The sequence below is a fragment of the Lissotriton helveticus genome, chromosome 7, assembly GCF_964261635.1.
Source record: "Lissotriton helveticus chromosome 7, aLisHel1.1, whole genome shotgun sequence".
In the NCBI taxonomy this organism is placed as follows: domain Eukaryota; kingdom Metazoa; phylum Chordata; class Amphibia; order Caudata; family Salamandridae; genus Lissotriton; species Lissotriton helveticus.
The window spans coordinates 1,432,484,383-1,432,507,261 of NC_136068.1; the positions used below are offsets into that span (position 1 = coordinate 1,432,484,383).

The 22,879-nt window shown below is 44.7% G+C and overlaps 1 protein-coding gene across 2 annotated transcripts in view; it reads left to right on the plus strand.

The window, feature by feature from the left end:
- ABCC3 (ATP binding cassette subfamily C member 3) overlaps positions 1-22,879 on the plus strand; it is a 708,094-nt gene that overhangs the window by 412,934 nt on the left and 272,281 nt on the right. For both annotated transcript variants that reach the window (XM_078654774.1, XM_078654775.1), the window contains exons 11-12: positions 5,237-5,329; positions 11,064-11,267. In XM_078654774.1, the coding sequence (XP_078510900.1) occupies positions 5,237-5,329; positions 11,064-11,267 (297 nt within the window). The remainder of the gene's footprint in view (positions 1-5,236; positions 5,330-11,063; positions 11,268-22,879) is intronic.

Below are 22,879 nucleotides of genomic sequence, written 5' to 3' on the forward strand. Positions count from 1 at the left end.
TTGTCATTTGTGTTGTAAGTGTCCAGGCTTCGATTTCCTAAGTCCCCCACCCTTCCCCACCTTCTTTCAAATGCACCATACTAGACATTAAGGGGACATTTAAACCTTGAAGGCAGGCAGCCAGCCAGCTGGGTGACTGGAAGCTTGGTTTCTTCTCTCCACCCGGCAAACTACTACTAACTAAATCTATAGATCACCACCAGGCAGGTGAGAATACCTTTGCGTTGAGTAGAGCAATGGCTCCTCTTAAGGCACTGGACATTGCCAACCAGGAACTGCGTTTGTTATGCTCTTTAAGCAAAGTTCTTTGTTTGTAAGAAAAAAACTGACAAACAGGAGCTTTTTTCTTGAAACAACAAATAATCATTGACTCTGACTTTTCTACCTGTGTTCTGTGATATTGTGTATTTTCCTATTTTCCTACTCTGCCCACCATGATTTTCATAGCATTCCTAGGTAAGGTAGAGAAAGTGTGTGACAGCTGCCATAATTAAAGAAGACAGGATGACAGCCATTGTGACTTAACAGCCAAGTGACTCATACCCAATGGTAAATAGTGTGGGTGGATCAGGAGTTTTCTGGTTTACCATAACGTGGCCTCTTTCTGCATGGTTGCCCCTACTTTTTGCTGAACTGCTGATGTACTTTGACTGAGTGTGTCCTTGCCTCCTGCCAATCAGGTACCCAGGGCCTATATTCTTTCCCTAAAACTGCATTGAAGACCAAACCCAATTGGTACCCTCTGGCCACAGGTCAGCCCCTGGTAAATGGTACCACGGGTACCCAGGGCACTGGGACCAGGGAAGGACTCTAAGAGCTGCAGCACTTATTGTGCCACCCTTGAAGGCCCTGTACCTTTACACTCACACACTGCCTTTGTAGGCTGTGGGTTTTAATACAGAACAAAGTGAAGAGTTGACATGGCACACATCCCTGCATTCCATGCCTACAATCCACAGACCTGGCATAGATCAGTCACCCCTCTAGCTCGGTGCACTATACCAGCGGTGAAGGCACAGGTGCATGAGCCCTGTACCCATACAGTGTCTGAGTCAATTCTTAGACATTGTAAGTGCAGTGCTGCCATTAAGAGTATATGGTGCTGGGAGTTTGTCATAACCAACTCAACAGTACCTTCATGGCTGCACTGATAACTGAGAAGTTTGGTATCAAACTTCTCAGCACATTAAACCCACCCTGATGCCAGTGTGGGATTTAATGAAAAATGCACACAGAGGGCATCTTAGAGATGCCCTCTGAAAAACGACCTACCACTTGTGTTCAGGCTGAGTGGCTGCTTTCAGCTGCCATCACTAGACATGTATCTGGACCCCTGGGTCGAGAGCCTGCTGCTCTCGGGGGCCTGAAACAATGCACATCCTGGGACGAGGTGCCAAGCCTTCTCCCTCAGGATGGGCAGGGTCCACGAAGGAGAAGCTTCAAAGTCTTGCCACCTTTGCGAACTTCCCCAGGCCTTTTGCTGCCTCCAGCAACTGATCCCCACCGGTTCTGAACCCGACTTTGGGCGGGATAATCAGCAGGAAAACCAAGTGAGGAAGGGAGGTGTGCCCATCTCTGCCAACTCCCCCCTCAGGTGGGGGAGGTGAGGTGAAGCACAGCTCTCAGTCCCCGACATCTTGCAGATGGGGGGGACCCAGCCAACCAGAGTGAGGCATATGCCCCCCACCCACTGGAGGGTGGCATAATTGGGGGTGTACCCACCCCAAGGAAGGGACCCATTGGTCCAAAACATTTACTTACCTGTAACACCCCTTAATCTAGTATTTAGGGGGACCCCTGAACCTTGCATCCTCAGACAAGAAACCATAAGAAGAAAAGAAGAAGAAGGACCGAACAGCCATGCCAAAACTAAGAAGAGGAGGATGGCCACTGACTTGGCCCCAGCCCTACCGGCCTGTCCCCACCTTGAACCTACAGAAGCGAAACTCCAGTGTGTCCTGCCGCCAGCAAACTCAAGAACATGGATGACCTGCCCTGCCTTCCAAAGAAAAGACTTTGTCTCCCATGAAAACCAGATTTTTTCACCAACAGACTCCAGCTCCTGCAAAATCAGTGAGTATGCATCACTCTGCACCCAAAGCCCAGGGCCCGAGTTGGAGTGGCCCAACCTGATGAGGAGGTCTCCCCTGTGATCCTGACCTGAGATCCCTGACCTGCCTCAAGCCTCCAGCCGATGCCTGCAGCCTCAATCCGGAATGTCCCACTAACCCCGACCAGTAGCTGGTAAAAAGATCTGACCCTATAAGACACCCCTGCACCTGATGCTCCACAGCCTTGGGTTGCCCAACCGACTGTGTCTAGCCGACCCCCAGCATCCTAACTTACCTCTCCAAGTGGTGGCCGCACCCAGAAGACCTTCGTCCAGGATCCTGCAGTGTGTTTGCAAACTGGAGACTCCCCATTGAAAAAAACAGGGCCCTGACGACAAACCAACATCCTGCACCCGGCCGCCCTAGTGTAACTGAGGGTGTACTTTTGGTGCTATCTTGAACCCCCATTTGCCCTGAGCTTAAGTCCAGGAGCTTTGCTCCCACAACCTTGTGGCCTGCTTGTGAGCAGCCACCAACCAGAGGCCCCCTGTCCCTCATTGGATAACATTGGGCCTTAGCACTCTGCAGCCGGCCACCCTAGTGCCGCTGAGGCTGTAACAGGAGTGCATCCTTGACCCTGGGGGACTCCTGAGTTTAACCCCAGAAACCTAACTTCCCCCAACAAAGTACTTACCTCTGAACCGATAGCACTATTTTCTCTCATAGGATAACATTGACTGTTTTTCTATGAAACACTAAGGGCCCATTAGGATGGCGGGCGGATCGCCCCACTGGGCCGGTGATAGTCACCACTGGCCCGGTGGCGGCGATCCACCCGCCATCCATACAGCAAAGACCCCCCCGCCCGCCATATTATGATGGCTGGGGGGTCCGCGGCGGACGGAAAGACATTCGATCGGGCGGAAAGGTATCAATATCGTGGCGGTGTCTGTTAGACACTGCCAGCCATATTACAATGGGGGCAGAAACATGCCTTTCAAAGGCATGCAGAGTTTTCTTGCAGGGGCCCGTTGCGGGCCCCAGGCATTCTGGGGGGTGCATTTCAATGTACAACGTGGCAGGCACCACGCAGTGCCTGTCACGTTGTGCATTAAACAGGCATAACTTGCCTTTGTGGCAATGCGGCAGGCGGTGCTTTCAGCACCGCCAACCGCAATGGTAGAAATGCGCGATGCGCCCGCCAGTGTGGTGGCCACATCCTAATTGTGGGTGCGGGACCACCGCAAGGATTACAGGCAGTCCCGATTTCCGGGGGTATGCTAATGACCCCCTAAGTGAGGAGTTGGAAAATCTATAAAAGTCTCTAAAACTAACCAAATAACCAAAACGCTTTTACTTACCTGTTTACAGGAAATGTACCAGTGCAGTATCCAGGTATACTACACTGTGTAAGAAAAGTAATCTGTAAAGTAATCTACTTGACATCCTATTGAAAAGCCAATACAACGTATACGTACAATATTTCAAAGCATTGCATTACTAGTAATTCTACTGTAACCAAACCAAAGTATATATACAATTGCAATTCAAACTTTATTATTACTGCAAAGAATAAATCACTTATCTGTGCCAGGCTTGCTTAGTTCTAGAGAATATACAAACAAAATTGGTCTGAGTTCAGTCTGAGTGTGTGACAATCATTTGCTGATTGTGTACAACAAATGCTTAACACTACGCTCTGATAAAGCCTTACTGCTCGCCCACACTCCCACAAATAGAGAGTAAGGGGCTATCTACTTTTACCTCTGCCTACCTTTGTGGTTCCACTGGACTCTGTGCACACTATACGTTACTTTGGTATAGTATATACAGAGCCAGATTCCTACATCCTGCTCCACCAAACTGTGATTCCCCCTTACTTTTAATGATAATGCCTTTGGGTTTTTTCACTGAGCCTGTACCTACTTCTCCTCCTCCAAATGCTGCTTCCTCTTCACCCTGAGCTCATTCTCACAGATATGTTAACCTCAAGCTCCCGTGTCATTCAACAAGACTGCTCTGAAAGCAGATGTGGGGGATTGGCTTTTGCATTCAACAATCACCCCTCCTTTACATTCACCTTCTCGTGACCCTGTTGTGGGTGACAATTACCATTTCAATCTCGGACCCGCCACCGCTCCACAAAGCAACACCATCTATATGAGTTCCTTCTTGGAAAGTATTGACCAAATATGCTTTATATTCCACCCTTATTCCTTTAATTCTTGGCAACTTCTACTTAGGCATAGACTCATCAAATAGCATTTTGGACTACAGTTTCTCCACCCCCAATTTTATATGGTCCTCATACATTCAATTCCTGAGTCAAACATTGCATTAGATCATTATTAAGAACATTAATGTAAGTATCCGAGATACTCTCCAAGCATCTTACACAGTTATTTCCTTGACATTAACTGAACATTATTTCTCATTATTTTTGTAAGTGTTGGAGGTTTATGGAGGGGTATAGTTTTCCCTCCTTTGCCCAATTTACAATTGTCATTCTCTGCGTGGATTTCTGATGCCATTTTTTCCCATTTATCACCTAAGCCTGTCAATGTAGAGTTTTCACTTTCTACATCTTTCAGCATTCGAGTTTTCGCAATGCCGACATTTCTCGTGTTTTAACTAGTTTATTTTATATATGCTTTTCCATGCTTCATAGTGAACTCTTTATGTTCCTCACTTTGGGCTAGGCATTACTAGGTTGATGTTGAAGGTTGCATAGTAATTCATTCCTGTGTCCAGGTTACATTGATTTGATATACACTGATGCACAATTATGAATTACATTGATAGACAGGTGATAGTAAACATTTAATTGACGATTCCTCTAATAGCCAAATGTAAGAATTACATTCAAGTAATCTAGCTCTTGCTCCTATTTGATTTTACATATATAACATTTCTATTGACTGTCCAAGCACTGGTAAAAAAATGTAGTATACAAACATTTATTGGTTTGTAAAGAATGTGGCATGTGCTTCAAAGTCTCTCCTATGCCCAAAGTTTCTAAATTCTATTTTCAATTGGACTTCCAGCACTCTATGTGATATGCATCTTTGGAATTAGTGCTATAAAACATTTTTATGAGTATATAAGCCTAATTCGTTTTTCAGTTTAACTCAATGTATACATGTAAATCTACAAACGCCTAACACGTTAAAAACATTTCTGTCTAGACTTTAGACGCTTCAGTCCTGGCTGGTGTTGCTGTAATGGTTTTACTCATTCCTCTAAATGCAGTTATTGCTGTGAAAACCAGGGCCCTTCAGGTAAGATAAAATGATGGACAGAATTGATCTTAAGTATGCATGCTATGATCAGGAGGAGAAAGTCAGCATCTATAGCAAGAAAGTATTACTTGGATATGTATTCACACTTAAATGTTTTCCGGTGTTGATTGTGTCTTGTGTAATCAAAATTATTTCCAGAAATGTTGTCTATCAGTGTTATATATTTAAGCCCCGACCATATACCAGGCATGGCTTCTGTTGCTAATGCCAGGTGTATTAACAGCAACACTAACTACTTTTTTCAGTGCCACTAAGTAAAATCATCTTATTCTTGGTTACAGCCATCAGTGACGACCAGGCATGACCCTTTTATGCCTGGCAGATTCCCTGTGATCCATGTATAATGTTCATTTTTGATATGCAGCAATGCCCACATTTATGTTAGAGGAGAACACAGCGTTGCAAGAAAGTAGAGACAAGGTAGTGATGTTCATCAAATTAGCTGTGTAATTCAAATATCCAAAGCACCTCAAACAACAAGTAAACAACTCTATGGCATGCTTGCCTATCCTGCATGGTTTTCCTTGATTTGCCACCTTTTTGGGGTGGGCAGAACTTGCAGAGTTTTACTCCGTGGAATTCCTCAGAGTTACCTAAAAACTCAGTGAGATTCCACGGTGTTCAGCAATCAGCGAAATTATTCTGGTCGTTCGCGCTCACTGAGAAACAAATTGCAGCGAGTCACAAACAGAAAATTCACACGTTTTCCTAGGCAGCTTAATACATGGAAATTCTATGCATGCGCGTGTTGTTTATTTTCAAGCCACGTTTAAACAGTGGATGCTGTTACTGTGGGCGTCTGATCACAAGACTAAACTAGTCACCTGTTTATACATCCACAGGAAGGACGTGTGATACAAAAAGCTACCTTCTGCTTTAAATACAGATCCTGCGGTGATGGGCGGGGGCACAGATTACCAATGGAGTTTGGGGGGCAAGGGGACATCGGAGGTCGGTCAAGATTTAAAATGAAGCAAGAGGGTATGATTCCTGGAAACAAGATACATTCTTCCCTTGCCTTCCTACCTGGCTACGAGAGTCAGCTGGGTCGGAGGAGGCCAAGAGCTCGAACAGCTGCATTGCAAATGTAACTGGTGCCCATGATGTGCACAATCGCATATCCTTAGGAAGCACTTTTGAGAGGCTGTTGTCAGGGTTTCCCCATCCAATACAAAGCCAGAGTACAGACTCCGAGCCATCGCAACCTATGAATAGCTTTCCCCAAAACCTTTGGCCAATCCTCCCACAAACAATCGCCAACCAATCCAAGATTACTACTATACATTGCAGGCAATAGAATATGTCTACACTGACGTGATTGGTTGTAATCTCGGTAGGTGCTACAGAATATGGGTCCAGACACCCAGTTTGCTCTATGATTATGATACAATCACGGCATACAATGTTCCTGGAAGGGAAGTAGTGAGCATGACACAAATATTTCTGCTTAGTTCACCAAACTGCTTGGAAAAATTCTGCATAGCTGTCAACATGACAGTATAAATTGACACATTCATTTTAGTAGGATATATTTTTCCCCGCTATGTAAATGTAAATTGATACTTGTATAGCTCACTACTCACCCGCAAGGGTCTCAAGGCGCCTGTACGAATACCGCTGTGGAACCTATCCTGGCTTTCCCTGTGAGGTGTCCACTCCTGTGCACCCCCAAGGTGGAGGCGAGGCATCCTTAGCGTTATGGGGGCCGTTGTGGAGATTAAGCAAGCTATTGCCCAGAGTTGCAGAGTGGGACTCCATGATTGGAATAGGCACCGAGGCGAGAATTATCAGGTCCGTGGAATTTTGAGCCCAAGACCCGCCGAGGCGGGGAATTGAACCCTGGTCCCGGGCTAGACCTCTGCATCAGGGTCTGCCGCTCTAACCATTGAGCCACACTTCTCCACCACTATCAGTGTGTTACACCAAAGCATGTATTTGTTTGTATGCTTTCTGACCATTTGCTTATATGATGGGTAAAAGGTTTGTTCATTTAGGGGTTATCTACTAATTTATGAGCCAATAGGATAGTGTCTGGAATTTTGTGTGTATTTGTAATTCTCATGCATTAGCGTGTGAGCTTCTTTATATTCACCAAAAGCAAATATTACAGCCTTTTCTGACAATACATAATTGGTAAATACACTTTTTTTATGTTGTTTCCATTCCATCCTCTGGCGTGGAGCTACTGCGCTGGCACACAAAAATAAAATTTAAACAATGCACAAGTCAAAACAAACAAGACTTTTCAGAAGCCCTCGGTAACACGTGTATTCTCTGTTTGATGTAGGCGTTGCTGGTTGTAAAGAAATAGAGGTAATTCTGTTTGTGATATCCCCTCGACAATTTTAAAATTAAAATCAATACAACTCCCTCTATAAGTCATATTTGATGGTCACTTTTCTAACATAACACCTGCGCAGGAATATGTTTGTACCCCTATTATTTCAGATATGAGGCAGAGCATTCTGACATCAGCAAAAAGCACCACAATTGCAGTAGTAATGCTTCTTTTGATTGTCAATCAATTTCTGATGTTGCTGGTTACTGATGAGTGTCATTGACAGCGCTTCTGCAAATATCTGCTCTCCCATCAGCCAGACAAGATTACATAGATTCAGAGCCTCTTTCCTCATTCATGGACTTTTCCCCATTACCTAGTTTATAAGTATTTAAATCACAGCCGAGCAGTTGGATGTGTAGGTTTTTCTCATAGCATTGATCACCCTAGACAGCAAGTGTAATAGCTTGCATCGTAAGGGGTGGACTATAAACTCCTTCCCTCCAGACAGCAGTTGGTGGAGTTTTTGTTGCACTCGGTGCTCCAAGCAGAGCTGGCGAAGTGGGAAAAACTCTGTGGACCCCTCCTGCGGAGTTTACCACCAAACCCTACTTTCTGTGGACTGTTTTTGCTGGTATTTTGGCTCTCGCTGTGCAGCATACTCAGTGCTAGTGCATGTGTGATGTGTCCCTGTAACACATGGTAAAATAGGTTACACCAAGATAAGTTATTTAACTTTACAGAAAGGTGATATGGCAAGTTGGTGCAGGTAGTTCACTAGTTTTGTGGAAGTGAAAGGACACATGTGAGATGTTGTCTACATTTATACTACTCATAGGTATGACTGGAAAAGTATGGCACCAGGTGCAAAATTGTGGCGTAGGGTGCTGCAGACCCATGCCAGAGAAAAGCACTCTACCAAAGCTAAGTCTTGGCTTCAGACATGATGATGCCAGAAGAAAGCTTAATTGACAGACATTTTTCATCAGGGGAGCTATCTCGGGCATTCAGAAGAAAATACATTTGTTTCAATCAGTAGTGTTTGGTGGTGGGAGTAGCTGCCCGGTGGTGACGTGGGAGGATTACAGGTAAGAACACATATAAATAAATAAAACGAATTTTGTTGCACGCACTGCATCCCCAAATGCGATGCAGTGCACGCAACGAAAATCATTTTATTTATTTATATGTACTTACCTGTAATCCTCCGTAATCCATAGATTACTACCCCCCCCAACCTGCCCCTCCCCACATCACCGCTCGGCAGCTACTCCCACCACCGACCGCTACTGGTTTGAAGATCAAGAAAGGGGGCGGGGAGGTCCCTCATATTCTTATGGCTGGGCCTGGCAGACTGTTAAAACTCCTCAGATGAGAGCCTGGCTTTTGCTATTTTTTACAAAGACATTTAGGTCAGTGTACAGTCAAGTGAGGCAGTACTGTAAAAGCGGAATCTCTAATAGTGATAATTTTTGAGAAAGGCCCATGGAAGGTCTCCAGCCACTGATTAGTGCAGACCATTGCTAGACCTGGTAGAAACCATCAGAAGCACACTGAATCCTGCCTGTGAAGAATCCTGATGTTCTCCCTGCTCTTTATGCTGAAGAAGAGGAAAGCACATTGGCTCAGCCTGGAATAGTCTCTAAAGGATACTATGGGAGCACTAGCTACAGAGAGACCTGATGCGTCGGGACCTTTTCTAAAAACTGTAGGGGTTTAGGAGAAACATAAGTGACTTTCCCAGCCTATTCAAAAAGTGAGACAGTGTCATTGCTTTTAGGCCATATGATGAGTTTGACTTTCAGATACACATTTTGACTGGAGTGACATGCAATGCTTTTCTGGGCCCCACTCCATCAAGGTTGGTCCACAACTGTATCTAGGTCTTGATCTAATATAAATATCGATACTATATTTCTTTGGTGCTTTTTTCATAACATTTAGAACTCCATATATTAGTGTCTCAGTCATTATTTATGCAAGTGAGAAGTGTTCCTGCACTCCTTATCTCTTCTAACTTAAAACACTAATGTATTAGAAAAAGTCAACCAATTTAAAACCCCATGTGCGTGCTACCACTTAAAAGAGAGACATGACCCAACTGTCTCCCTATATGTTAAACAATCTCAAGAGGGCTGAGGAGAACCACAACCTGAGTGGAGCACTGCGTTTAGACAACAAATGTTGTCTCAATGTGTTAATCAAAATAATAAAAAAAGAATAAAAAAAGAATCAAAAGAATCAGTTGCTCAAAGGCATTTCAATTTTATCATACCTTCGTGTTTGCTGCTTATCACAAGCAGTATATATCATGAATTTATGTTGTGTAAACAAAAACCATTATACATTTCATTATAATGCGTCTTTCGAATATTCACAAATCATTAAATGTACAATATCACAATCAAAAACATCTAATGCAATCAATACATTTTTCAAGAGAGAGCTCCAAATTTATGCAAGAAAGTCCCAATGCATTTCACGTTCCAAAACTGAACCCTTCATCAGAGGATAAATATTGGAAGTTCGTTGAAACTAGAAATATCCTTTGAGCAACTGATTCTTTTTTTTATTATTTCGATTCTTTTTTTATTCTTTTTTTGATTATTTTGTTTAACACATTGAGACAACATTTGTTGTCTAAACTCAGTCATATTTTAACCATTTATGTCATTTTGCTTATTACATTTTTTGTATGCAGTAAGTTTTTCTACTTTTTGCTTCAATCTTTGCTTTCTTTCTAGATTTAGTTAACTTTGCAATATTTTTTTAACACAACAATCCAACACCAAAGGATATGCATCTTCAGGTTTATACACAGTTCCTCCAATTGAATAACAGCTCATTAGCTGATTGAGTGATGGCTTCCTACATGTGGATTGGAAATGTTTTAAACACTAGGGATCCAATTCACAAATGTAAACTACCACTTTTGTGTAAGTTTATTCTTTTTTGGTATTCACAAACAAACAATTTAAAACAACTTTACAATTGTGGAGACTCTCCAGGCAGGATGGTGAACTCCACACATAAAAAGATAGAACAAGCCTAAAGTAAAGTTACTGTTTAATTGTTTGTGAATACCGAAAAAGAGTAAACTTACACAAAAGTTTAAGTGTACCTTTGTGAATCGGGCAAAGATTGCTCTCTTCATTAATATTGCATTACAAATATCAATTATACATATCAATAAAACATAAACACCAATTAGGTAGGATTCACCACATTATCTCATGTGTTGCAAGTCCAGCTTTCTAGATGACCATCATAGACAAATGAAGCCAAGCATTAATCAAGATGTAATGATTTGTGCATTGTTTTAACTAGATAGATGAATATTTTAATGTTCATTGGTATGCTCAGCATTTATATTGTACCAGTGTAGAAGTTTCTTAAAAAGACCAATAATAATGTCTGGTTTATTTGTTTACTCAGGTTGAGCAAATGAAGTTTAAGGACTCCCGTATAAAACTCATGAATGAAATCCTGAACGGGATAAAAGTCCTTAAACTTTATGCTTGGGAGCCATCATTTGAGCAGCAAGTCTTGGAAATACGGAAGAATGAACTACGTGTACTGAAAAAGGCTGCTTATCTAAGTGCCCTTTCAACTTTCGCATGGACCAGTGCACCATTCCTGGTAAATCCTCTTCTGATAAAAAAGAAGAAAGTGTATATAACTGTAGGCAATTTTGGTATTATTTGGATATCATGAATTCAGTTGATCTATTTTGATTGAATATTTCAATGTATATAGTTTTCTAATACATCAGTTGATTTTGAGATATTGAAAATCAATGAGGAAATGCAAATTTTTACTAATTTGATGGTATTTGCTAGGAAGTCATGTAGCCTTATTTGATCAAAATGACAGTGAATCGCGCCCATGTTCCTCTGCAAATATTACAATACCTACAAACCAATAAGGGATTTTACAGGCCTCAAGAAAAGATTACAGAAATTGTTAATTTGATGAAAGTAGAACATTTACAAACATGTTGCTGTTTCTCGTGGTAATCACTCTACATTGCTTACCTGTAGGTTAGCAAGTGGGTAGCATGGAATATTTACTAGGTAAAACAAAATGTGTAAACGCAACCCTTCTAGAAGGTAGAGGGCCTCTATTTCTTATTGTCTTAATTTTATGCAGCTGGAAATATTCTTTTCTGAGTTGTATTGCACCAATAACCCCTTTAACTTAGTATTACCAAATAAATACATATTGCTTATCACATTTAGAAATACTCCTTGATTTTTTAGTATCTGTTATTTGATTTCCCTTCGAACAAGCAATGCATGGAAAGCAATATGCAATCAATGCTCCTATAACACAGCTTAACTTCCAGCACTTTCCCTCTGCCTTAATACCCCCCTAGTACATAGGAATACTGTTGTCTTTCGGCCCTCTCCCACACAACCAGTTCTCCAGCTAGTCCATCATATTCTAGCATGGGGATCACATTTTCTTATATTTCTTTAGGCATCCCCACCCCAGATATATCCTCTCTTCCGCGGCAATGCAGAAGTCCATAGCCCAAGTTCACTCTTTCATCATTGGGCCAACAACTTCCCTCCATGCCCATGCTGTCTCGTATTTAACAATCGTCAAGCCCAGTGGTATTAACTTCTTCCCAAACCAGTTTCCTTCCCAGCCCAAAATGATTTACAGCCATCTGGGGAGTGACCTCTATAGGTATGCCCACTGTGTCAGCCAGTCTTGCATGAATCCTTGACCAATATCCAGAGATCGCTGAGCACTCCCATACCATATGTAAAATGGTACCCTCAGCCTCCGCGATGATGTAAAATACACTCTATGGAAATATTTGAACTGGATAAAGCAAATTCGTGCTGGTATCATGATCTCCCTAGTAGCCTCTTTCACCTCCACCCAGTCTTCCTGCTCCAACTGGCCAGGCTAACTCTCCCATCTCTCTGTTAGGGTTTGCATTTGATCTGGGATATGGACTACAAAACACCCTATTGATAGAGAAGATGTCCCCCCGCCACTCCATCGGCTTGGGTTAAAGTACGGGATTTACCCTGGGGTATTTGGATGATGTCTCCTGGGCATGGCGGACCTGGAGGTATAAAAAATCTGTGTATGAGCAGCTGGCAACCCCCTCCCATACTAAAGAGACATTTGCTCAGTAAGCCTCCCTTGACATTTCATGTCCCACAAAGCACTGCCCCAGAAGGCAGTCATGTTCTGGGTTACCTTTGGAAAATTCTTAAAACACCCTGTGTCTGTATAACTGTAAAAGGCGCACTGGCACACCACCCAAATCACCTCCAGCCAGACACCAAAGACTACCCTATAAGTGCACAGCCAATCATTTATAGGAAATAACTGTGAGGTCAGATAGTATTGTCAAATGTCCACCAGCCCCACCCCCATCATGTGGATGTGCATACACTTATTGAAAGTCACCCTTGGGGCCTTCCCACCCCATATTTAATTGGTAATAGTAGCCTGTAGGGAGGGTAAGAATCCTCCAGAGAGTGTATGGGTAGTTATAGAGGAGATATAGCCACTGGGGTTGAGCAATCATTTAAAAAAAATGTCCCTGGCCCATTATTGAAAGCGATTACTTCCCAATGCATCAAGTTGGGAGTGAAGGTGACTGAGCATCTGTATTAAGTTTCCAGCTATTCACATGGTCCAGTGCAATGATTTCTCCTAGATATTTAAAGGCAGAGGTGATCCACAAAGGTCTATTGGCTTTCTCTCCAAACTCCTCCAAGGAACAATTTATGGGGTGTAACACCGACTTGTCTCAGTTAACTTTAAGACCAGAGTCTTTCCTGTATATACTTAAGATCTGCATAAGATGAGGGATAGTGGTTTTCAGGCATCTAACATAGAATAAAGCATCATCGGCATAGACCAATATGTGGTCTTTGTGGTCTCTATGTCCTTGCGTACCCATTTCACCAGCAGACCAGTTGCCACCGCAAACTGGAGGGGGGCATCCCTGACTTGTGCCCGCCATATAGTGAACGGATTGCTATCACTCTGTTAACCCATACCGCAGTCCATGGGAGTTCATATAGGAGTTTGACAAGAGCACAAAATCTCGGGCTAATATTCATTTTTTAGAGAATAGCCATCAGGTAGGTCCATTTGATCATATCGAGTGCCTTTTTCAAATCAATCAAGATTATGGCCTGTGGCTCCTCCAAGTGTTGTGGTAAGTCCAGCATCACGTACAGGCAACATTTACGGTGCCACATTTCCCTCTTGGGCATAAAGGCATTTTGAGCCCAATGCCTCTTTCTCCTCAGGTAATAGCCTGGGGACGGCCAAGTCCCAGAGGATTGGTTTATTTACCACTGCAATTGAACAATCCTTTGTCTCATATAGTGCTTTTTTATAATAGTGTGTGAATGCTATAGCTATTCCCATTGCGTCCATGACAAAACTGTGCCCCCCAATGCGGATTCCTGGGACAAATCATGTTTCCACCTCCCCCTCTGCCAGCTACTAGATCAGTTTGCCAGCCTTTTCCACGGCCTCGTATATTCTGTATTTGGTGGCTAGGATTGCCATTTGGACCTAGACCCATACTTTGGTCAGTGCTTCTCTGGTGTTTTCCAATTCAAGGAGTAACATTAGATCTAGTGTCCGAGACACCCCCTCCTTCAACCCCTCAACCTCTCGCTCTAATGCTTGGATTTCTGCATGCATTTGGGATTTATGGAGTGCGGTGTATTATATAATGGCGGCTCTAGCGACTGTCTCAAGTGCCTCCCACAGCGTGACATCCAAAAGAATTGAGCCTTGTTTCGGGTCCAGAAAGCACCCTATTGCCTTCTGAATGTCCTCCTGAAAGATACCCTCCAGCCAGCAGGAGCCAGACCAGCATGTGCCAGCTGCCAATCCTCCCCCGCCCAAGTATTTGAGAGCTCAATAGGCGAATGGTTAGACAGGCACCTCAGGAGGATTCTGGAAACTGCGATCTCATGGAACATTCCCACCGGGGTCAAGAGGTAGTCCAGTCTAGACAGTGTTTGGAGTCTATAGGAGTAATAAGTATCTTTACACGAATGTGGATGCGTGAGTCACCATTAATCCCAGATAGCCTCTGCCTGTAACCAGCCCTAGACCTGTGTCAGCCACAGAATTAAAATTGCCACGCCATATGACTGCACCCCTGGGGATAGTACTGAGTACACCAAGCAAATCATGAAAGGGGGTTTCAATCATGGCTGCGGGTATACAGACACTGCAGATGGACCAGAATTTACCTCCTTTCTCCTCACTCCTCAGCACCCATCTGGCAGGACTATTTCCGATGCTTGCTCCTCCTTGAGGTTCAGGGCAGGAGTGCGGGCTCAAACCCCCCCCATCTCTACCTATGTGAGTCTTGCTAAGGTACTGGCTGTCACTGAAGGTGCCACCACTCCCAGGCAGCCTCTGGGGTTTTAAAAACAGTGATACCCAGCAAACATCACCTTCAACTTGGCTGGAAGCAACAAAATGCATGGGATCTGCGTATCCCTTCGTTTTTGTGAGACCCCCACAAAAGACTGGTGCTGCCGCTGGACTTTGAGAGTATAATCAGGGAACAGCATCACACTTGCAGCTCCTGCATAATTTAGAAGGTGCATGATAATAGGGCGTGGGGGCCGCCAGTGGAGGACAGAGTACCAAGGACTTGTGGGCTCTGTCTAGAACAAAGCATGTCAAACAAACCCTGCCGGAAGCCAGAATCATAACCAAGAAGTGAAAAATAGCTCAGGTTTGAATTCCTCAATCCCCTTTGGGATCCCACCAACCATAGGTTGTTTCTCCTGGAACAGCCCTCCGTATCCTCTGCTATGCTTTTTGTCTATTGGGCATAATGCCTGGCCATGTTACAGGGCCCCACTGCGCCTGTAGTCTGTGTGCCCCCTGAATTTAGGCAAGGGAGCAGGGACCCGCCCTAGTCCCAGTAGTCAGTGACAGTACAGTAGTTGCACCCTGAGTGAATTGTCTGCAGTGAGGATGTCTATGTGCGGTATGCCTCTGCGGGGTCCCCGGCTGCCCAATCTATCCAGAGCGTTGGGCCCACCCCTCTTGCAGATGTCCCAGGGCAGTAGAGAGTCATAGCAAAAAAAGGAAGGGCCCGAAAAAGCAGCTACACCTGCAGTCTCCTCCATCTTCTACTACTGGAGGCCGCACACTCCTCAATGGCCCACTGTTGAGACCTTACAGAGCTGTTCTGGAGTCCCTCTGATTAGGACTCCTGCCCGCCTCTCTTGAGCATGTGCTCCTCGTGCTCAATAGCTTGGGCTCCAGACTACCTCCCGACCAACTCATCAGCACCTTGGACTGCACCATCAGCAGCACAGAAGGAGGCGTGCGAGGTCCCATGGTTTACAGATCGGTACCCATTATGGGGTTAGGAGCTTCATATCCCCATGTCCACCATCTTGGGCTTCCAAGCCCCGACCTTCTAATTTTCTGAATTTTTTTATTTGCATTTTTAAATGTTATATTAGTCATTTTATTCCTCATCTTTATTTCTTACAATCATTGCTTGTCTTCATTCACACATTCGAATTGAGGCAAGCCCCTTTTTTTAGCCGAGTGGATGTGTAATCTATCCATCGCTGCGTGGGTCCTCTGTTAAAAACTATGTTGATATGATTAAAATATACTATGGTTTAAGGCCTGTGCTCTTAAGGGACTTGCCTCTTAAATGGGAATTCACAGTGTAGGGTTCAACCTTCCTAGCTCTGCGGCCATGTGACAATGTGCTCCTCATTTAATCATTCTGACAGATGTGTTTTCTTGCACAGGAGACCTGTGTCACAAGTCTTCTGACAAGCCCTCTACAACACTTTTGTTTGTAGCTCACTAACAGAGTGCCAGACTACATTGGATGGAATGGGTACACCCGAAACTGATACTCCTTTTGATATAGATGGCTACTGTCCCTGTGACAGGACCATGACTCTACGGCAGGTGACATTTGAATATTGTAGCAGTCTATACAGCTTTTTACCCCGTAGTTAACTGCCTACTGGCGCTCCCTGATAAATCTATGAAATATGTCATGATTAGGCCCACTGATCTACTGCCTCCCTGCATGTATGTAGTCTTTACGGTTGTAGGGTGCTCCATAGTGTTAGAAAGAAATCAACTCAAATTTCCCACCTGCAAAATTCATAGTGAAGCTAAGTGACGCTCTACATAGTGAAGCTAAGTGATGGTCTGGATTCTGATACACTTCTGTGAATACAATAGCTATTTTCAGATGTTTCCTGACATGACCAACACCTGAACAACATAGTGGTGAAAAGTCACAGCCAAGGCACTATTAAAAGAAAGCAGAAACCCTACCCATCCCCCAAATCATGTGTCCAGTCCACAAAGATATTAGCAGCTGCAATTGCATGGCCAGAGAGTTGGCTAGAAACCAGTACACACACGTACAATGACAGCACCTCTGTGGCTGGTTGCAATGGACCTGTGACACCCTTAAAATGAAATGTACTTTTTTAGAATTAGTTTTCTCTTGGGGATAACTCTGAATATGAGGACTAGAGGCAACATTGTTTCTGTCTGTCTTTGAGGGCTAAGGATGTTAGCTACATATCTGAGGAAGCAACTATGCTGTTACTTCAGCTGAAGAGATAAGGAGGTATACTGCTCAATTGTAGGAGAACTGCCCTATTTAGCCCAGTGCTCAATTTACGCCATACAGAGGTCATAGATGTTGAGCCTATCAAACAAAGTGCTTGATATTGCTGCCCAGCGTTACCTGAATCAGTTGACACCACAATAACCACTGCCCTTCACTTCTCCGGCTCTACTAACAGATTTCAGGTTGTTTGTGAAATACCTTTATTCCTCAAGGTGTATTACCATGGTACTCTAGGAACCCTATGATCTTCTGAAACCTGATGTCCGTGAACGGTCTCAGTTGCTACAAACACATATCCATAGCTCTGCATGCCTTCAGCAATCAGTTGTCACTTCTAGGCCTTTGTGCCTGACAGCATATCTTCATTGTGCTCTGTGTTCTTCTGTGACATGGTCTAGTGGGAGGAAATATACCCTAGTGGCTAGAGCTGCCGACTTTGCAGAATATTAAACTGCAAAAGATCTTGTGAGTGAATCCATTTGTGCTCATCTGTGCTCCGTGGCGTCACTAGGGTTGGTGTCACCCAGTGCGGGTAAAGGTGTCACCCCCTGTAATAATTTTAAAAACGTACCTTACCGCCTGGTCCCGCTCCGCAATGCTTCAACGCTGCTGACCGGGCTGCCGCGTGTTTTTTTTCCAACAGGAAGGGAAGTAGGCATCAAGCAGCCTCCCTCCCTTCCCTGCGCCAATCACAACGCTGCAATGGCAGCGTTGTGATCGGCTAGAGCAGGGATACTTCTACCTGCCCATAGGAGACCGGGCGTTGCTGCATGACATGAAGTAACCCTTGGTCTCAGCCCAAAAAAAACTGAACATGCGTGCGCCCCTGGGCCTGCCTGCAGGCTGTCAGTCAACTCTAGACTGCTGCCGCAGCGCCACCCACCCATCCCCATAGTGTCGTACGGGCTCGCAGCGTTGCCCCACTAACCATGATCACCTGGGGTGACACCAATCACCTGGTGCGTGATTGGTGTCACCCCAGGTGATGGTGTCACCCGGTGCGGTCCGCACTCCCCGCCCCCCCCTAGTGACGCCACTGTCTGTGCTTTATTTTTGTACCCTCTTCCGTGACTTGCGTACAACATCTCCACCTTTAATGCTCAAGAACCTTTTCCCTGTGTCTGTGGGTGCCAGAGTACGGGGGTCTATGTACCTGGTCTGCCACCTCTTCACTTCTCACCTGTTTCCAAAATGTAGCTAGCGCTCCTCCGATGCTGTGTCCTTCTAGCTCCAGCAGTGTGATCCTGACCTGAGACCATTAGAAGAATCTTGTTTCAAATTGCCCAGGAGATTAAGCTGTGCTAAAACACTGCACTCGACTAACGTGACACACCAACCTCTGTAACAGTATTGCTTTGTATAGGACAGTATACAAGAGTAACAGTTTAACAGGATAGAGAGTCACATAACTGATTATTGCTAGTGAACATATTATTTGAATAATAAAAAGTCTTATACTTTTTACCCACACCAGCCTCCATTTGGAAACCTGGACTGGTAGAACCCAGATTCTCAAAGTTTTAGCGTTGGGGTAGTGTTACTTTTGTAATGCTAAACCGACGTTTAGCCTTGTTTGGGATCCACAAACCACCGCAAATTGGTATTTGCGTTGGTTTGATTTGCAAAGTAACACAAAGCAGCACAAAATGCTGCTTTGTATTATTTTGCATCAAGTGGGTGTTACGTGGGCGATACATGGGAGTACCTGTGCTACCACCCATGCTTTTTTATGCTAAACCATATTCTCAAACATCAGTAGTAGGGTTTAGCACCAAAAATTAATTAATTAATTTATTTATTTTATTTTTTATTTTATTTATTTTGAAAGTTTTATATAGCGCGAACAAGATCTTTGCAGATATCAGAGCGCTTTACAGACGAAGGGAACAGCGTGTGAGTAAACTAGCAATAGGGGTGGGGAAGATACAAGTGGGAGCATAGTCAGCCAGATACATCGATAATGATACAAGTGCATATAATTGATAGCGTAACACTCAAGCAGGTCAATAACCTGCGTCATACAAAAATGCAAAAAAGATTAGTAAAACTGAATGGTGCACCGTCTGTGAATATCATTCCCAGTAATAATTCAAGTGTATTTAGCCATGAGGATAGCCTTTACTTCTCTCTTAAAAAGCATGGTAGAGGAGATGAGTCTGATTTCAGGGGGGAGTGAGTTCCAGATCCTGGGTGCCATTCCTGAGAAGGAGCGTTTATACGTTATTTCCTTGCGGAATCTTTGGGGCTTTAGCAGAAGGTTGTTTGTGCCTCTGGTGTTCCTAGAGCCTCCGGAAATCGTCAGCTTTTGGGCGAGGTATCCGGGTGAGCTCAGGTGGACAGCCTTGTGCGTGATGCAGGCGATTTTCAGATGAATTCTGGCTTCAAAAGGCAGCCAGTTCAGGGTTCTCAGGTCAGGGGAAATGTGTGAGTGTTTTCTTGAACCGGTGATGAGTCTCGCTGCAGCGTTTAGAGAAGCTCTTATGGGTGCCATGGTAGTTAGGGGGAGACCGCAGAGGGCGATGCTGCTGTAATCTATTCGAGGGATGACTAGAGCTTGTACCTCAGTTTGGAAATCTTTGGCTGGAAGGAAGGGTTTGAGTTTCCTTAGGGTATTGATCTGATAGTTCGCCCCTTTAGTTGCTTTGTTGATGTGTTCCTGCATGTTGAGGTTGGTGTCAAGTGTTATTCCTAGAGATCCACAATGATGGGCTGAACATTGAGTGCGGTTAGGTGTTTAAGCCAGATTTGAGTGCTAGTGATCTTCGCAGGAGGTGAGATCAAGAGGAACTCTGTTTTAAGAGCATTGAGCTTGAGGTGATTAGCAGCCAACCATGATTGGGTGCTTCTGATCGTTGAGTTCAAGAGCATAATGTCTTTGGGTGATTGTACTTTGAGATAAAGTTGAGTGTCATCGGCGTACATGTGGAATTGGACATTGGATGCTTGTAGCAAGGTGGTGAGAGGTTCCATAACTAGGTTAAACAAAGTTGGGGATAGGGAGGATCCTTGTGGGACGCCTAGCGTTACCGGTATTGGAGAAGACATCAAGTTGTTACTCTTGAATTTCTGCGTTCTCTTGTGTAGAAAGGACGTGAACCACTTGAGCACAGTTCCAGATATACCCATTCTTGAGTTTAATAGGTCAAGTAAGTTCTCATGTTTGACGGTGTCGAATGCAGAGGAGAGATCGAGAAGGATCAGGAGGCAGGTATCATTTTGATCTAGGATTTGCAGGGCGTCGTCAATTATGTGTATCATAGCAGTTTCTGTACTGTGGTCCGCTCTGAAGCCTGATTGATGGGTGTTGAGTAGATCAAACTGATTAATGTGTCTAGCCAATTGAGTTTGTGCGCATTTTTCGAGCAATTTGGCAAGAGTCGGAATGTTGGTAATGGGACGGTAATTATTTAGATCAGAGGGGTCGGCAGTAGGTTTCTTTAGTAGAGGTGTGACTTGTCCAACTTTCAGGGAGTCGGGGATGGTCCCTTGTTGAAGTGAGCTGTTGATAATTTTAGTCCAAAGTGGGAGGAGCGACGGGGTAAGGTCTTTGACAGCGTTGGCAGGAAGGGGGTCCGTGGGGTGGTTGGCTGGTTTCACAGTACTGAGCAGTCTACCAATTTCTTCTTCCGACTAGGTGGCAAAGGATGACCACGTAGCATTGTTTTTTGGTTCAGTGGGTGCTGTGCAGAGGGGTTTGGGGTAGAGACTTACGTCAATGAGGAGATCGTTCTTTATGTTGTCTGTTTTTTGGATAAAGAAGGAAGCGAAGTCTTCACAGGAGGGTGCATCGCCCAGAGTACTGAGTGGTTGGGGTTGTTCCTTGGATTGTGTTCTGATTAGCTCAAACAGCTTTCTCGGCCGATTTTTGGCATGGTCGAGCTGACAGCTGAAGAAGTCTGATTTTGAGCGTTTTATTTTCCTGAAGTAGGCATTTCTCTTTTTCTTCAGCGTTTTTAAGTGCAGTGCAGAGGGAGCAGATCTCCAGGTGCGCTCTGCCATTCTCATGGCCCGTCTATCATCATTTAGACTCCCGTTGTACCAAGGATTGGATATTTTTGTGGATGCTCTTTTTAGCTGCAGTGGTGCAGCTTCATTAACTAAGGCGGTCATAGCGTTGAGATAGTGATCCGTCAAGGATTGGACATCCGTCATGCCAGTGGGAGGAAGTAATATATTGCAGCTGTTGGGGGGTAGAGAGTTTGGGTTGAGTTTTTTCAGGTCTCTTTTCCAGACTTTGGGCTTGACGGATTGAGCCGGGTTAGCTTTGACTTTTTCATTGATGAAGAACGTGACAATGTGATGATCTGACCAGTCACAGGGTTTGATAGATTCGAGTTGGATAGAGTCTTCTTTGGAGATGATAAGGTCGATGATAGAGCCTTTCTCGTGGGTCGGGCTGTTGCATATTTGGGTGAGGTCAAGGGCGTCGAGGAAGTTTTTAAGACTGTTTACCACCGCGTCATTCTGATCGTTCCAGTGGAGGTTGAAGTCACCAAGGTATATTTGTGTGAGTTGTCGCCCTGAATTGGTTGTGATCAAATCCATAATTTGTTGCGAGAAGGTGGAGTTGTCCCCAGGTGGGTGGTAAATGCCGTGGAGAGAGCAAATCGGTTTGCCTTCACTGATAATATCAAGGCACATGTATTCATAGGAGGTTGGGGAGGGTAGGGAGGGAGAAATTACTTTCGTGACAGAGAGGTTACTTCTGTGTATACAAGCGATTCCCCCACCTTTTTGATCAACCCTGTCTAATCTGGTGATGTGGTAGTTGGGGGGAACCAGTATGTCCAATATGGGTGTAGAAGATTCATTTAGCCAGGTTTCAGTCATGACGATGAGGTCAATGTCCAGTGATAAGATGAGATCAGCGATTGTAGAGGAGTGTCTAGAGGCCGATCTGCAGTTGAGGAGGGTGCATTTGAGACGGGGTGTGTCGTGGGTGGAAGGGGCTTCGAGAGAGAGGGGGACTTTTCTCAGGTTACTAAGGATAGAGATTCTGTTGTTTTGCGTGGGGGTCTAAGGGGATTTGGATGAATCGTTGGAATGGTGCGGAGGGTGGAGGGTATGTTGTTAAGGGGAGCTGGGCCGTAGGAGCAGAGGAGGAAGATTGTATCGAGGTCCGATAGTGTGTTGCAGGTGCGATGGGGACGGTTTTCCCGATTGCGAACAGGGATTGAGGTCCAGGGCGGGGGGCGTTGAATGCGAGAGTCAGTCGCCCAAGTGGAGGTCCTGTTAGGCAAGGTGGTGCTGGTGAAGGCGGGTGAGGGGTGTCTGGGATGGGTGGAGAGTAATTGTTTGATGATGTGGATGTCTTGCTTGAGCTTGAGGAGGGTGGTGGGTGAGGAGTGACTGGAATGCGAGCAGAGTAGTTGTTTGATGATGTGGATGTCTTCTTTGAGCTGGAGGAGGGAGGCCATAACGTAGTCTAGTGTGGGATTTGTGTTGGTGGTGGGTATTGGAGGGTTGGGGGAGGATGGCATATTATGGAGGAGGGTATTGGTGGTGGGTGGAGAGTGCATGGTGGAGGATGGGCGTATGTCATTAGTGGTGGGGGCGCATGTAGGGTAATAGGGGGTGAGAATGGGGGGGTGAGTGTGGATGTAGGTGGTTCTCTTTTGCG